The sequence below is a fragment of the Heptranchias perlo genome, unplaced genomic scaffold (assembly GCF_035084215.1).
Source record: "Heptranchias perlo isolate sHepPer1 unplaced genomic scaffold, sHepPer1.hap1 HAP1_SCAFFOLD_129, whole genome shotgun sequence".
Taxonomy (NCBI): Eukaryota; Metazoa; Chordata; class Chondrichthyes; order Hexanchiformes; family Hexanchidae; genus Heptranchias; species Heptranchias perlo.
Window position 1 is genome coordinate 599,472 of NW_027138527.1, and position 18,143 is coordinate 617,614.

The 18,143-nt window shown below is 42.6% G+C and overlaps 1 protein-coding gene across 1 annotated transcript in view; it reads right to left on the reverse strand.

Moving 5' to 3' along the window:
* LOC137308326 (NACHT, LRR and PYD domains-containing protein 3-like) overlaps positions 1–17,931 on the reverse strand; it is a 51,639-nt gene extending 33,708 nt beyond the window's left edge. Inside the window, exons 1-4 of the mRNA XM_067977118.1 lie at positions 17,604–17,931; positions 15,634–15,714; positions 13,155–13,967; positions 3,549–3,644 (exon numbers count right to left, since the gene is read on the reverse strand). Of these exons, the coding sequence (XP_067833219.1) occupies positions 3,549–3,612 (64 nt within the window). The 5' untranslated portion in view covers positions 3,613–3,644; positions 13,155–13,967; positions 15,634–15,714; positions 17,604–17,931. The remainder of the gene's footprint in view (positions 1–3,548; positions 3,645–13,154; positions 13,968–15,633; positions 15,715–17,603) is intronic.
* Positions 17,932–18,143: the final 212 nt, after the last annotated feature.

The window sequence follows — 18,143 nt, forward strand, 5'->3', positions numbered from 1 at the left end:
TCAAAACAATCACTTTATCTCTCACTATTTCAATACAATAACTTTATCACACAATTCATCAAAACAATAAATTTATCTCTCACTACTTCGAAACACAGCTTTATCTCTCACTATTTCAAAACAATAACTTTATCTCTCACGACTTCAAAACAATAACTTTATCTCTCAATACTTCAAAACAATAACTTTATCTCTCACTACTTCCAAACAATAACTTTATCTCTCACTACTTCAAAACAATAACTTTATCTCTCACTACTTCCAAACAATAACTTTATCTCTCACTACTTCAAAACAATAACTTTATCTCTCAATACTTCAAAACAATTACTTTATCTCTCAATACTTCAAAACAATCAATTTATCTCTCAGTGCTTCAAAACAATAACTTTATCTCTCAATACTTCAAAACATTAACTTTATCTCTCACTATTTCAAAACAATAATTTTATCTCTCACTACTTCAAAACAATAACTTTATCTCTCAATACTTCAAAACAATAACTTTATCTCTCAATACTTCAAATCAATAACTTTATCGCTCACTGCTTCAAATCAAGAACTTTATTTCTCACTACTTCAAATCAATAACTTTATCTCTCACTGCTTCAAATCAAGAACTTTATTTCTCACTACTTCAAATCAATAACTTTATCTCTCACTGCTTCAAATCAAGAACTTTATCTCTCACTACTTCAAAACAATAACTTTATCTCTGAATACTTCAAATCAATAACTCTATCTCTCACTACTGTGAAACAATAACTTTATCTCTCACTATTTCAAAACAATCACTTTATCTCACTATTTCAAAACAATAACTTAATCTCTCAATACTTCAAAACAATCACTTTATCTCTCACTATTTCAAAACAATAACTTTAACTCTCAAGACTTGAAATCAATAACTTTATCTCTCACTACTTCAAAACAATCACTTTATCTCTCACTATTCCAAAGCAATAACTCAATCTCTCACTGCTTCACAACAATAACCTTATCTCTCAATACTTCAAAACAATCACTTTATCTCTCACTACTTCAAAACAATCACTTTATCTCTCACTATTCCAAAGCAATAACTCAATCTCTCACTGCTTCAAAACAATAACCTTATCTCTCAATGCTTCAAAACAATAACTTTATCTCTCACTACTTCAAAACAATAACTTTATCTCTCCATACTTCAAAACAATAACTTTATCTCTCAAGACTTCAAAACAATCACTTTACCTCTCACTATTCCAAAGCAATAACTCAATCTCTCACTGCTTCAAAACAATAACCTTATCTCTCAATGCTTCAAAACAATAACTTTATCTCTCAATACTTCAAAACAGTAACTTTATCTCTCAATACTTGAAAACAATAACTTTATCTCTCAATACTTCAAAACAATAACTCTATCTCTCAATACTTCAAAACAATAACTTTATCTCTCAATATTTCGAAACAAAGCTTTATCTCTCACAACTTCAAAACAATAACTCTAACTCTCACTACTTCAAAACAATAACATTAACTCTCAGTACTTCAAAACAATAACTTTATCTCTCACTGTGTCAAAACTTTTATTTCATTTTTCAATACTTCAAAACAATAACTTTATCTCTCACTATTTCAAAACAATATCTCGATCTCTCACTACTTCAAAACAATAACTTTATCTTTCAATACTTCAAAACAATAACTTTAACTCTCACTACTTCAAAACAATAACTTTATCTCTCAATACTTCAAAACAATAACTTTATCTCTCACTACTTCAAAACAATAACTTTATCTCTCACTACTTGAAATCAATAACTTTATCTCTCAATACTTCAAAACAATCACTTTATCTCTCACTACTTCAAAACAATAACTTTATCTCTCACTACTTGACATCAATAACTTTATCTCTCAATACTTCAAAACAATAACTTTATCTCTCAATACTTCAAAATAATAACCTTATCTCTCAATGCTTCAAAACAATAACTTTATCTCTCAGTACTTTAAAACAATAACTTTATCTCTCACTGTGTCAAAACTTTTATTTCATTTTTCAATCCTTCAAAACAATAACTTTATCTCTCACGACTTGAAATCAATAACTTTATCTCTCAATACTTCAAAACAATCATTTTATCTCTCACTATTTCAAAACAATAACTTAATCTCTCAATACTTCAAAACAATCACTTTATCTCTCACTATTTCAAAACAATAACTTAATCTCTCAATACTTCAAAACAATAACTTTATCTCTCAATACTTCAAAACAATAACTTTATCTCTCAATTCTTCGAAACAAAGTTTTATCTCTCACTACTTCAAAACTATAACTTTATCTCTCAATACTTCAAAACAATAACTTTGTCTCTCAATACTTAAAAACAATAACTTTATCTCTCAATTCTTCGAAACAAAGTTTTATCTCTCACTACTTCAAAACTATAACTTTGTCTCTCAATACTTAAAAACAATAACTTTATCTCTCACTACTTCAAAACAATAACTTTATCTCTCAATACTTCAAAACCTCCTTCCTTTCTTGCTGCCCATAACTTTTCATTGTTTCATAAATCTTCTGTTTCTGCTCCAACAATTTTATTAATTCCACTCTCGCGGATATTTCCCACCCTCCAGTCATATCAGCTGAAACCCTCCCACTGCTCCATTCACCCAGTCTGTAAAACAATTGTTGGTCGGTTCAGATTGTTACCATCCCTTCCTTTCTTCCTGAACTGACTGGAGTGTCCCAAGACCGTGAACCCTTTCCTCCTGCTCCATTCACCCAGTCTGTAAAACCATTGTTGGTCAGTTCAGAACGTGACCGTCCCTTCCCTTCTCACTGACCTCACTCAAGTGCCCCAAGACCGTGAACCCTTCCCTCCTGCTCCAGCCCTGCAGCCACACATTGACCTGTCTCATATTTCCCTCCTGAAGCGGCCCAGTGTAAATCAATCCAAAGATCACAACCTGGAGGCCTTGTTTTTTAATCTACTGCCTCAGTCTTAATATTCACTCGAAAATCGTATTTCTATCCGTGTTATTGGTTCCGACCATGGCTATTCTCTGTTTTCCTTTCCTTCCCAGAGATGGTCCCACCCGTTCCTGGAAATTCTTCCCTCTGGCACAAGGGATGCAACTTGGCATTCGGGACCTGCTCAGGGCTGCAGAAGTGTCTCTCTATTTCCCTGACTGTGGAATCTCCCACAACTATCGCTCTCCTATTCCTGTGTCCCAACTGCCTCTCACCCCCGCCCCACTCGGGGTGTCCTCCTGCTCCCCGGTCTCACACTGTTACTCAGGAAGACCATCCTCTGAGTCACTGTCTCTATCCTGCTTATAGTCCCCAACACCAGGTATCTATTGGACAGTTCCAGTGCTCAGGAGATCCCGCTACCTGTGACTGCACTGTCACTCCAGATGTTCACTCACTTCCCTCTATGAACACAGTATCTGTGCTGTTACCTCTTCCTGTGTGAGCTGAAGGTTCCTGTTCGTAATCTGGACCATTTGTCAGGACAGAAAGTCAATTTTGAAGAATTTTCTGAACCTACCTGACACCATTATCATTCTTGTTGAAGATGTTGGATCTTCTCCCCTGTTTGAACCTTCAGCCATGGCGGTGACAGACGTTCCCAGATTCTGATGCTCTGTAATAAATATAATATTAATAGGAGGGTTAGACAGAAATATTAAAATGAGCAGGAGAACGTTGCCTTGTTAAACATGATACCAAGTCCATCCTCTCCCATCAGGACAACAGCTGTTAGTTCTGGGATCGAGCATTTCCCGAGTGTTATGATCAACACTCGACATCAGGTGTGAGACAGAGAGCTGCCCAGTGAAACCCAGTGAGTCCCGGTGATCTCCACAATCCAGTTCCAGTCGGGCTCCCGTCGGTCGAGACTCCGCACTGGGAGTGCACATTGGTAAGATTTACTCACACAGTACAGGCCAGAACCAGCCTTATTCTTGAGGTAGTGAATATTCTGGAGGGAATTTTGGAGCGGGTTGATCATTGATTAATTAAATGACCCTCACTCGGTTTTACGCAGTCGGGGGCAATTGCATTATTTTTATTCACAAAATTGTGGTGAATATTTTTGATTTGTTGATTTTCGTTATTAAATACAGATACTTTATGAATATGATATCTATCAACAAACACAATATATAGCGGGGTGTGATTCCGCTGCTCTCTCTGGGCAGTGACTTTCTCCGTGTGTTCATGGAGATATGTCCTGGCTGCTGCTTTTATCAGAATATATTGACCACATCACTCATGGTGTCAGCATCTGACTAATGAGCACTGTTGGAGGTGAGGAGATTTACCACTGTTCTAATATTAAAACTAATGAGCACTGTAGGAGGTGAGGAGATTTACCACTGTTCTAATATTAACAATAATGAGCACTGTAGGAGGTGAGGAGATTTACCACTGTTCTAATATTAACAATAATGAGCACTGTAGGAGGTGAGGAGATTTACCAATGGTCCAATATTAATACTAATGAGCACTGTAGGAGGTGAGGAGATTTACCACTGTTCCAATATTAACACTAATGAGCACTGCAGGAGGTGAGGAGATTTACCACTGATCTGATATTAACACGAATGACCACTGTAGGAGGTGAGGAGATTTACCACTGATCTAATATTAACACTAATGAGCACTGTAGGAGGTGAGGAGATTTACCACTGTTCTAATATTAACACTAACGAGCACTGTAGGAGGTGAGGAGATTTACCACTGTTCTAATATTAACACTAACGAGCACTGTAGGAGGTGAGGAGATTTACCACTGATCTAATTTTAACACTGATGAGCACTGTAGGAGGTGAGGATATTTACCACTGTTCTAATATTAACACTAATGAGCACTGTAGGAGGTGAGGAGATTTACCACTGTTCTAATATTAACACTAATGAGCACTGTAGGAGGTGAGGAGATTTACCACTGTTCGAATATTAACACTAATGAGCACTGTAGGAGGTGAGGAGATTTACCACTGTTCTAATATTAACACGAATGACCACTGTAGGAGGTGAGGAGATTTACCACTGATCTAATATTAACACTAATGAGCACTGTAGGAGGTGAGGAGATTTACCACTGTTCTAATATTAACACTAACGAGCACTGTAGGAGGTGAGCAGATTTACCACTGTTCTAATATTAACACTAACGAGCACTGTAGGAGGTGAGGAGATTTACCACTGATCTAATTTTAACACTGATGAGCACTGTAGGAGGTGAGGATATTTACCACTGTTCTAATATTAACACTAATGAGCACTGTAGGAGGTGAGGAGATTTACCACTGTTCGAATATTAACACTAATGAGCACTGTAGGAGGTGAGGAGATTTACCACTGTTCTAATATTAACACTAATGAGCACTGTAGGAGGTGAGGAGATTTACCACTGTTCTAATATTAACACTAATGTGCACTGTAGGAGTTGCGGCGATTTACCACTGTTCTATTATTAACACTAATGAGCACTGTAGGAGTTGCGGCGATTTACCACTGTTCTATTATTAACACTAATGAGCACTGTAGGAGTTGAGGAGATTTACCACTGTTCTAATATTAACACTATTGAGCACTGTCGGAGGTGAGGAGTGTTGTCAGTGTACATGTGAAAGCTGACCCCTTGTCTTCGAATAATGTCTCCAAGGGGCAGCATGTGGATGAGAAATAGACGGGCGAGGTTAGATCCATGGGGGAATCCAGAGGTAACAGTACGGGGGTGGGAAGAGAAGCCATTGATGATGATTCTCCTGATACGACTGGACAGGTAAAAGTGGAACCAAGTGAGGGCAGTCCCACTGAGCTGGACAATGGAGGAGAGGCGTCGGAGGGGGATATTATGATCGACCGTGTCAAATACTGCAGAGGTGGAGAATGAGGAGGGATAGTTCACCGCGGTCACAGTCATAGAAGGTGTTACTTGTGACATTGAATATTGCCATTTCAGTGCTGTGACAGGAGGGGGAACCTGATTGGAGAGAGTCAAACATGATGTTTTGAGAAAGATGAGCAGAGATTCTGGAGGCGACAAAAGATTGAGAGGAAAGGGAGGCTGGAGATGGAGATACTCGTGTCTAACTATTCACCCGCGGGTCAAACTGGGCGCCTCTCTTTGGCCAAACCCTCTCCTCTGTGATACACAAGTCTCATTTATGGTTTCATGTTATAGAACAAGTTAAACTCAGTCCACTTTTACATAACATTCCACGCTCTGGCTGAGAAACTGGAATCTCCCAGTTCCACCGGAGAAGTTCACTTATTGAAGGATAGAGAATTAGACAAAAGATTCCGATATTCTCATTTTACAAAACTGATTCATAAAATCGAGCCTCGTCACTTCCCTTTTCTACATAGAATTACACAGAATGTACAGCACAGAAATAGGCCACTCGGCCCGTCTGGTCCATGTGGAGTTGATGGTCCACTTGAGTCTCCTTCAAACCCTCTTCATCTAATCAGGATACCAGTCTATTCCTTACTCGCTCATGTGTTTATCTAGTTCCGCTTAAATACATCTTTTTTTTTGTTATGAGGGTCTGTAACCTGCAGATTGCCGTCTCACCGACGTGTTGTTGTTCCTCCGTCCCACAAACACAATTCCGCGCCGACATCACACCGACCCTGCACTGCGCCCACACCCCACCGACCCGACCCCAGCGCCGACAACCCACCGACCCGGCCCCGCGCCGACACCCCACCGACCCGGTCCCACACCGACACCCCACCGACCCGGCCCCAGCGTCGACACCCCACCGACACAGTCCCAACCGACACCCCACCGACCCGGTCCCACACCGACACCCCACTGACCCAGTCCCACGCCGAAACCCCACCGACCCAGTCCTACGGACACCCCACTGACCCAGTCCTACAGACACCCCACTACCCAGTCCGACAGACACCCCACTGACCCAGTCCCACGCCGAAACCCCACCGACCCAGTCCTACAGACACCCCACTGACCCAGTCCGACAGACACCCCACTGACCCAGTCCCACGCCGAAACCCCACCGACCCAGTCCTACAGACACCCCACTGACCCAGTCCTACAGACACCCCACTGACCCAGTCCGACAGACACCCCACTGACCCAGTCCCACGCCGAAACCCCACCGACCCAGTCCTACAGACACCCCACTGACCCAGTCCGACAGACACCCCACTGACCCAGTTCCACGCCGAAACCCCACCGACCCAGTCCTACAGACACCCCACTGACCCAGTCCTACAGACACCCCACTGACCCAGTCCTACAGACACCCCACTGACCCAGACCCACGCCGAAACCCCACCGACCCAGTCCTACAGACCCCCACTGACCCAGTCCTACACACACCCCACTGACCCAGTCCCACGCCGAAACCCCACCGACCCAGTCCCAACCGACACCCCACTGACGCTTCCAACCACTACATTAATGAACAAAGGCTCCCTACAGGCGGCGTTTTCAATTGACCACATTCCTTACATAGATGTTCTTTCCTCCCGGTCTTATCGCTATTACAGGTGCCTGTCTGCAGCCAATTCGGTTCACACCACGTGTGAATGAACAGGAGAAAGTGAATACCATTGGCCCTGACTGCATCCCACCATCGTGCTGAAGAAAGAGCTGTCGCCCAGACAAACTGTAGCAGTGCACCAATTATACTGGCTCTACCCGCCAATGTACAAGGTGGAACTGCTGTGTCCAGTGCACAGAATCAAGGACTAATTGGACCCGGACAATCAGCTCCCTTTCAGTCACCTCTCAATCATCAGCAAAGTGATGGAGGGAGTTGGTCCATCAAGTAACCCTCGCTCGTCAATAATCTGCCCGCCAGCGCTCAGAACCGATTCCGGTAGAACGACTCGGTTTCAGACTTCTTTATCGTGTCAATCCACAAATGGATGCCAGAGTGGAGAACCATAGGCGAAGTGAGCAGAACTGATCCCGTCAACAAGCAGCGTTTGACAGGGTGCGGCACCAAAGAGCTCCAGCAAACTGAGGTCAACGGGAGTCAAAGGGAAAACCTCCAGTGGCTGGAAGGATACGGGCCACCACACTGGGTTATGTTGGTGGTTGGGGGCTGTGTTGTATGTTGCAAAGTGTCAACCTCCAACTGCTTGTTCATAAGAGATGTAATAATTCAGAAATATCTTCCAATAATATTATAAACAATAGCATTTTAGCGAGAATGAATAGATTGAAGTTTTAGCCTCTTAAATGACGCTGCCACGAATGTTAATTTCAAGAACTAAACAACCCTTACATTCTGATCAGTGAGTAACTCCCCGACTTTCAATATAATTGATTGACTTCACAAGTAAACGGTGAAAGCCCCATTGGTCTACTTTAAAACACTTTAATTGTGCTCAGTATATTCGGGGTCCTGACCTTGTGCTGCGGCTCCTGATTCTGGTTCCACAGTGTCCGGGTAAGTTCGGGATGTGGGGTCTGCAGGTTGATGAACACACCCTGGGTAAAGATGAGTTCCACATCACCGTCATAAACACGACCTTCAGCCTGATCAGTACAATCCCTCCCCGCCCTGTTCTCTGGTGCGGGGCTCGGTCTGAATCACACACCGTCTCATTCAAATTGAAATGGTCTTATAAATCACTGATATATTAACCAAAGCCATTACTTCTTTGTGTGGCAAAAATATCAACCCCCCCCCCCCCCCCGGCCCCCATCTCCTCCATCGACGGTTCAGAAGACCCCGCGGTGAAACTGTGTTCTGTAGCCCGATACAGTGCCCTGTCCTCAATTCGATTTTAATACTCACCATAAAACCTGTTTATTATCGAACCATAAAAGGACACAGATGGCAAGGGGCAAAGATCGCTGTTAGTTTATTGGGGTCAAACACCAGAGGGAAGGAATAAGTGAACTCTCTGAGTTGAAACGTTATGTGTTTGGAATTATCTCCCCTTTCGATAATTGACTGTTTCATTGCCCCGATTCTAACTCTGTGTAAATGTAACACATTCCGATCCCGGCTCTATTAATCTCAGTATTGGGTCTATTATAATGTTAATCTGATTCTTATTGCCCTGAATTTGTACAATTCCTGTCACATGACTGGTTACAGTTTATCTTCCAATCATGGCCATTTGTAAACAACAGAGCAATGATTATAATCTCCGGCAGATAGTCTCCAGTTAATGAGTAACAGTCTCGGCCTTGATCAGGATATTCACACCCTTCAGTATCAGGATCCAGGTTTCACTTACTGGAACTGAATCAGCAAATGTGTGCGGAAAACAAGTGACTTTTCAGTTCATCCGCCTGTTAATCTTTATTGGGGGTGATGGAATTTCACCCTTTCATTTAATCTTTGTTTTAAAAGTTTAATTGTAAACAATTTTACAACACCAAGTTATAGTCCAGCAATTTTATTTTAAATTCACAAGCTTGTGAATTTAAAATAAAATTGCTGGACTATAACTTGGTGTTGCAAAATTGTTTACAATTGTCAACCCCAGTCCATCACCGGCATCTCCACATTTTAAAAGTTTAGCAGCGAGTTCGATTTATTGTGAGGCTTAGAAACTCTGAACATTAAATTCACTTCCAAATTAGTGTTTGTATTTAACGGAAATATTAAAAGTCCATGCAACGCATTGCGAGTCCTCCATGTCCGATTCCATTTCCTGCTTCTCTGTCATCCCACTCCGTTTACAGCTCCCCTGCTTCGTGTCTGAAATCTCTGCCTTTCACCTGTCCACTTTCCCCAACCAATTCTGTACGTGACCGCAAATGTTTGTTTCCCCCCTCACACAGACCGGTTCTATATCTGTTTCTCCCCTTGTTTCCATTCCCTCAGCTCTCTGTCTGATTCTGTACTAACTTGCCTTCCCCAGATGCACTTTCCATCCCACCTGCTCCGTGACTGAATGTCCCACTGCACCTGCAACCGCCTCCAGTTGAACGGCCTTTCCTCCACTCCTATCTCTCCCCGAACTCTTTATTCGATCCCCACCTGCAGCAATCCTAATTCTCCCCTTGCCCTTCCTTTCCTCCTGTTCCCGGCCTGATCTTACCCAAATCCTTTCGCCTTCCTGCTCCATATCTGATTCTACCCCTCCTTTCCATTCCACCTGCCCCATGCCTGATTACCTTCCCTGCTTCCTTCCCCATCCTGCTGCATGTCCGATTTCCCACACACAACAAAGGAAGAACCAAAGCTATTCTAAGTACTTCAGCTTCACACCAAGTACGGGCAGAATCCAACATTGGCTGCACAGCCCATCCCGTTTTATTTTCACAAATGCAGTTAACGTCTCGAGAAATAATCCCGACAATAATCAACCAGCATCAGGCTAATGTTTTTACATGGGAACATAGGACCACAAGTAGGCCATTCAGCCCCTCGAGCCCGCTCCGCCATTTGATAAGATCTTCAATATTCTTTTCTGTTTGGTCACACATCTCCATGTAAAAAATTCCACTTGCGGTATTTTGCCTATTTTATAGACTCACTGGATTAAGGCCTTTTTCTAAGGTCCAATTATATCAATCTGAGTACATACCATTTATCGCCACTGTCTCCCAACTCCCTAACCTGTCAATCTGACAACTTACCATTTATCCCCGCTGTCTCCCAACTCCCTAACCTGTCAATCTGAGTAAATATCATTTATACCCACTCTCTCCCAACTCCCTATCCTGTCAATCTGAGGACATATCATTTATCCCCACTGTCTCCCAACTCACTAACCTGTCAATCTGAGCACATACCATTTATCCCCACTGTCTCCCAACTCACTAACCTGTCAATCTGAGTACATAACATTTCTCCCCATTGTCTCCCAAGTCACTAACCTATCAATCTGAGTACATATCATTTATTCCCTCTGTCTCCCAACTCCCTAACCTGTAAATCTGAGTACATACCATTTATTCCCACTGTCTCCCAACTGCCTAACATATCATTCTGAGGACATACCATTTAGACCCACTGAATCCCAACTCCCTAACCAGTCAATCTGAGGACATACCATTTCCCCGACTGTCTCCCTACTCCCTAACCTATCGCTCTGAGGACATACCATTTATCCTCACTGTCTCGCAACTCCTTAACCTGTCAATCTGAGTACATACCATTTATCCCCACTGTCTCCGAACCACCTAACCTGTCATTCTGAGTACATACCGTTTATCCCCACTGTCTCCCAACATGCTAAACTGTCAATCTGAGGAAATAACATTTATCCCCACAGTCTCATCACTCCCTCACCTGTCATTCGGAGTACAAACCATTTATTCCCACTCTCTCCCAAATCCCTAACCTGTCAGTCTGAGAACATACATTTTCCCCACTGTCTCCCAACTCTCTTACCTGTCAATCTGAGTACATACCATTTATTCCCAAAGTCTCATCACTCCCTCACCTGTCAATCTGAGTGCAAACCTTTTATAGCCAATGTCTCCCAACTTTCTAACCTGTCAATCTGAGTACGTACCATTTATTCCCAAAGTCTCATCACTCACTCATCTGTCAATCTGAGTACAAACCATTAATCTCCACTGCCTCCCAACTCCCTAACCTGTCAATCTGAGATCATACCATTTATCCCCACTGCCTCCCAACTCCCTAACCTGTCAATCTGAGATCATACCATTTATCTCCACTGCCTCCCAACTCCCTGACCTGTCAATCTGTGTACATTCCATTTATTCCCTCTGTCTCATAAATCCATAACCTGTCAATCTGAGTACATAACATTTATCTCCTCTGTCTCCCAAATCCCAAACCTGTCAATCTGAGTATGCACCATTCATCCCCACTGTCTCCTAACTCCCTAAACTGTCAGTCTAAAGTACATACCATTCATCCTCACTGACTCGCAACTCCACAAACTGTCAGTCTGCGCACATACCATTTATCCTCACTGTCTCGCAAATCCTTAACCTGCCAATCTGAGTACATACAATTTATACCCACTGTCTCCCAACATGCTAACCTGTCAATCTGAGGACATAACATTTATCCCCACAGGCTCATCACTCCCTCACCTGTCAATCTGAGTACAAACCATTCATCCCCACTGTCTCCCAAATCCCTAACCTGTCAGTCGGAGAACATACATTTTTCCCACTGTCTCCCAACTCCCTTACCTGTCAATCTGAGTACAAACCATTTATTCCCAAAGTCTCATCACTCCCTCTCCTGTCAATCTGAGTGCAAACCATTTATCTCCACTGCCTCCCAACTCCCTAACCCGCCAATCTGAGTACATACCATTTATCCCCTTTGTCTCCCAAATCCTAAACCTTTCGATCTGAGCACATATCATTTATCCCCACTGTCTCCCAACTCCCGAACCCGCCAATCTGAGTACATACCATTTATCCCCTTTGTCTCCCAAATCCCAAACCTTTCCATCTGAGCACATACCATTTATCCCCACTGTCTCCCAACTCCCTAACCTGTCAATCTGAGTACATACCATTTATCTCACAGTCTCGCAACTCCCTGACCTGTCAATCTGGTTAGCTACCATTTTCCACAATGTCTCACAACTCCCGAACCTGTCAATCTGAGGACATACCGTTTGTCCCCACTGTCTCAAAACTCCCCAATCTATCAATTTGAGTGCATACCATATTTCCAGTCTCCCAACTCCATAACCAGTCAATCTGAGTACATACAAATATACCCACTGTCTCCAAATTCCCTAACCGGTCAATCTGAGTACATACCATTTATCCACACTGTCTCCCAACTCCCTAACCTGTAAGTCTGAGTACATACCATTTATCCCCACTGTCTACCAACTCCCACCAATTTCGAACACAAGTCAAAATACTGCCTCCAATTCCATGTCCTTTCGTTTTTGCCAATTATCTTTTGTATGGAATCTTATCGAATGCCTTCTGGAAGTCCACCTAGATAACATCTGCAGACATTCTTTTTCTACCTTGTTAGTGATCTCCTCAAAAAATTCAACTGGATCAGTCAGACATGAGTTCGCTTTAACAAATCCTTGCTGGCTCCCTATCTTCAACTCATATTTGTTCAAGTGCTCAGTCACTCGATCCGTAATCACCAATTCTGTTTCCGTATTTCTCCCAGTCCTCTAGATTACCTATTTACTTGGCATTTGTGTAAGTCATTTCCTTTAGCTTTACACTGCCTCTTACCTCACACGTTGACCATGGTTGCTTGACTGTACATGTGGAATATTTTGCCCTTTCTGGATATGTTTTGGATGAAAGTCTCTGTTCTATCCACAAAACAAAAGGACTGACTGAATCCAGCCAATTATCGCCCTCCCAGCCTCCTCTCAATGATCAGTAACCTGATGGACGGAATCATCAATGGCGCCATCAAGAAACATTCACTCATCAATAATCTGTACAGCGACGCTCAGTTCGCGTGGTGCCTCAAATCCCCAGATCCCCACTTCTTCACAGATACAAGAGTTCAATGCCAGAGAAGAGATGACTGTAACTCGCTTCGACAAAAAGGCAGCGTTTGTCTGGATTTGGCACCATGGAGCCCCAGCATCTGAGGTCAATGTGGGTCAAAGGGTGAACACCCCGTTGCTGGAAACATTGGATTTCGGTGACGGTTAGCGGCTGTAATTTACTATGAAAAGTCTCAATGTCTAACCGTGTCATAAACGAAGATAATCTTTGAATATTTTTTACAACAGCAGAATTTTAGTGAGGTGTTTACATTTTGAAATTTTATTCTGTTAACTGTCGCTTCTTCCAGTAAGTTAACTTATGTAAAAAAAACAATCCTTTCTTATCAGATCCAGTATGGATACAACTTTTCAATCTCATTGCACGAATACACAAATCCACGGCGATGGATCAGTTCTGCTGCGTTAAAACACTCTGATCTTGCTCAGTAAATTCAGGGTCCTTATCTTGTGCTGCGGTCCTGAATATGATTCCAAAGTGTCCGGTAAGTGTACGTTATAGGTTCTGCAGGTTAATGAACACACCCTGGGGAAAGATCAGTTACACATCACAGTCATAAACACGACCTTCAGCCTGATCAGTACAATCCCTCCCCGCCCTGTTCTCTGGTGTGGGGCTCGATCTGAACCACACACGGTCTCATTCAAATTGAAATGGACTGATAAATTACTGATATTTTGACTAAAGTCATTAATTCTTTGTTTGAAAACAATTACTAAATACTCCCCAGCTCTTCCTCTCTGGCTCAGAAGACCCCGCTTTGAAACTGTATTCTGCAGCCGGATTAATTTCCGTGTCCGCAATTCGATTTTATTGCTCATCATAAAACTTCTTTATTATCGGAATATAAAAGGGTAGAGACAACAAGGGGCAAACATCATTGTTAGTTTATTGGGATCAAACACCAGAGGGAAGGACACAGTGAAATCTCTGAGTTGAAACATAATGTTGACTGACCCAGTCCCACACCCCACTGACCCAGTCACATACCCCACTGACACAATCCCACACCCACACCCCACTGACCGAGCCCCTAACACCGCACTGAAACAATACTGCGATGTGAGAATTCCAAAGTTCCATATCACGACCTCAATGAATCAGCTGCTTCTCTTGTCCCTTATCATTGACATTCGTTTTAAAGATTATAATTCCCCAATCTGTAGTTATAGCTTCACCTTGACTGAACTGTCCATCAAATCGTTCAACTAGTGACAGTCCCAGAGAGATTAATGAACAATGGCCGCCTTCAGGCGGCGTTATTACTTCACCACTTTCCTTACACAGATGTTCTTTCCTCCCGGGCTTACCGATATCACAGGTGCCTGTCTGCAGCCAATTCTGTTCACACCACGTATGAATGGACAGGAGACAGTGGATACCATTGGCCGTCACTGCATCCCACCATCGTGCTGAAGAACGAGCTGTCGCCCAGACAAACTATAGCAGTGCACCAATTATACTGGCTCTACCCGCCAATGTACAAGGTGGACCTGCTGTGTCCAGTGCACAGAATCAAAGACTAATTGGACCCGGACAATCAGCGCCCTATCAGTCACCTCTCAATCATCAGCAAAGTGATTGAGGGAGTTGATCCATCAAGTAATACTCGCTCGTCAATAATCTGCTCGCCAACGCTCAGAACCGATTCCGGTAGAACCACTCGGTTTCACACTTCTTTATCGTGTCAATTCACAAATGGATGCGAGAGTGGAGAACCAGGGGAGAAGTGAGGGGAACTCACCCCGTCAACAAGCAGCGTTTGACAGGGTGCGGCACCAAAGAGCTCCAGCAAACTGAGGTCAACGGGAGTCAAAGGGAAAACCTCCAGTGGCTGGAATCAGACGGGCCACCACACTGGGTTATGTTGATGGTTGGGGGCTGTGTTGTAAGTTGCAAAGTGTCAACCTCCAACTTTTTATTCATAAGAGATGTGATAATTCAGAAATACCTTCCAATAATATTTTAAACAATAGGATTTTAGCGGGAGAGAACAGATTTGGAGGTTTTAATCTCTTAAATGACGCTGCCACGAATGTTAACTTCAGGAAAGAAACAACCTTTACACTCTGATCCGTGAGTAACTCCCCGACTTTCAATATAATTGAATTACTTCATAAATAAACGGTGAAAGCCCCATTGGTCTACGTTAAAACACAATCATAGTGCTCAGTATATTCGGGGCACTAACCTTGTGCTGCGGCTCCTGATTCTGGTTCCACAGTGTCCGGGTAAGTTCGGGATGTGGGGTCTTCAGGTTAATGAAAACACCCTGGGTAAAGATCAGTTCCACATCACCGTCATAAACACGACCTTCAGCCTGATCAGTACAATCCCTCCCCGTCATGTTCTCTGGTGTGGGGCTCAGTCTGAATCACACACGGTCTCATTCAAATTGAAATGGTCTGATAAATTACTGATATTTTAACCAAAGTCATCAATTCTTTGTGTGGGAAAAATACCAAACCCCCCCCCCCCCCCCATCTCCTCTATCTGCTGTTCAGAAGACCCCGCGGTGAAACTGTGTTCTGTAGCCGGATTCAGTTCCGTGTCCTCAATTCGATTTTAATACTCACCATAAAACCAATTTATTATCGGGATATAAAAGGGCACAGATGGCGAGGGGCAAAGCTCGCTGTTAGTTTAATGAGATCAAACACCAGAAGGAAGGACACAGTGAACTCTCTGCGTTGAAACGTTAAGTGTTTGAAATTATCCTCCCTTTCGATAAATGGCTGTTTCTTTGTCCCGATTCTAACTCTGTATAAAAGTAACACATTCTGATCCGGGCTCCATTAATCTCAGTATTGGGTCTTTTGTAATGTTAACCTTATAGTTATTGCCCTGAATTTGTACAATTCCAGTCACATGACTGGTTACAGGTTATTTTCCAATTGTTATTTATTACCAACAGAGCAATGATTATAATCTCCTGCAGTTAATGAGTAACAGTCTCGGCTTTGATCAGGATATTCACACTCTTCAGTATCAGGAGCCAAGTTTCACTTACTGGAACTAAATCAACAAATGTGTGCGGGAAACAAGTGACTTTTCTGCCTCATCGGTCTGTTAATCTTTATCGGTGATGCTTCAATTTCACCTTTTCATTTAATCTTTGTTTCAACAGTTTGACAGCGGAAATTTATTGTGAGGATGAGAAACTCAACATTAGCATTTGTATTTAATATTAATGTTAAAAGTTCATGTAACCTCGTTGCTCCTCTGTACCTTATCCCCCTTCCTTCGTCGATGTGCTGCCATTCCCAGTTTGTTTATGGCTCCCTTGTTTTGTGTCTGACATCCCTGCCTTTTACCTGTTTACTTCCTCCACTGATTCTGTGCCTGGCCGTTATTGTTTCTTAAACTTAATATATATTTATACACATTTATCCAATTAGTCTTTTATTACTTGCACTTTTTCATATTCCCTTTTTGCAGCTCTTAATATTTCCTTTGCCTTCCTTTGTTGTTTTCTATATCTCTCCCAGTCCTCTGGATTACCAATTTATTTGGCATTTGTGCAAGTCACTTCCTTTAGCTTCATACTGCCTCTTACCTCACACGTTTACCATGGTTGCTTGACTGTACAATTGGAACAATTTGCTCTTTAGGGATATATTTGGATGAACAGCTCTGTTCTATCCACAAATTAAAAGGACAGACTGAAACCAGCCAATTCCCGCCCTCCCAGCCGCCTCTCAATGATCAGTAACCTGATGGACGGACTCATCAATGGCGCCATCAAGAAACATTCACTCATCAATAATCTGTACAGCGACGCTCAGTTCGGGCGGTGCCTCAAATCCCCGGATCCTCACTTGTTCACAGATACAAGAGTTGAGAAGAGCTGACTGTAACTCGCCTGGCAACAAGGCAGCGTTTGTCTGGGTTTAGCACCAAGGTGCCCCAGCATCCTGAGGTCAATGTGGGTCACAGGGTAAACACCCCGTGGCTGGAAACATTGGATTTCGGTGACGATTAGAGGCTGTGATTTACATTGAAAAGTCTCTACCTCTAACCGTGTCATAAACGAAGATTATCTTTGAATACTATTTAGAGCAGCGGAATGTTAGTGCCCGAGTTTACATTTGGAAATTTTATTCTGTTGAATATCGCTTCTTCCAGTAAGTTAACTTATGTAAAAAAAAAGTCCTTTCTTACCTGATCCAATATGGATACAACTTTTCAATCTCATTGAAATAATACACAAATAAACTGCGATGGGTCAGTTCTGCTGCATTAAAACACGAATTGTGCTCAGTATATTCGGGGTCTTTCCCTTGTGCTACGGCTCCTGATTCTGGTTCCAGAGTGTCCGGGTAAGATAGGGTTGTGGGGTCTGCAGGTTAATGAATACACCCTGGAGTAAAGATCAGTTACACATCACCGTCATAAACACGACCTTCAGCCTGATCAGTACAATCCCTCCCCGCCCTGTTCTCTGGTGTGGGGCTCGGTCTGAATCACACACCGTCTCATTCAAATTGAAATGGTCTGATAAATTACTGATATTTTAACTAAAGTCATTAATTCTTTACGTGGAAACATAAACTAAATACCCCGCCCCCCCCCCCAGCTCTTCCATCCGTGGTTCAGTAGACCCCGCGGTGAAACTGTGTTCTGTAGCCGGATTCAGTTCCGTGTCCTCAATTTGAATTTAATACTCACCATAAAACTTGTTTATTATCGGACTTTAATAGG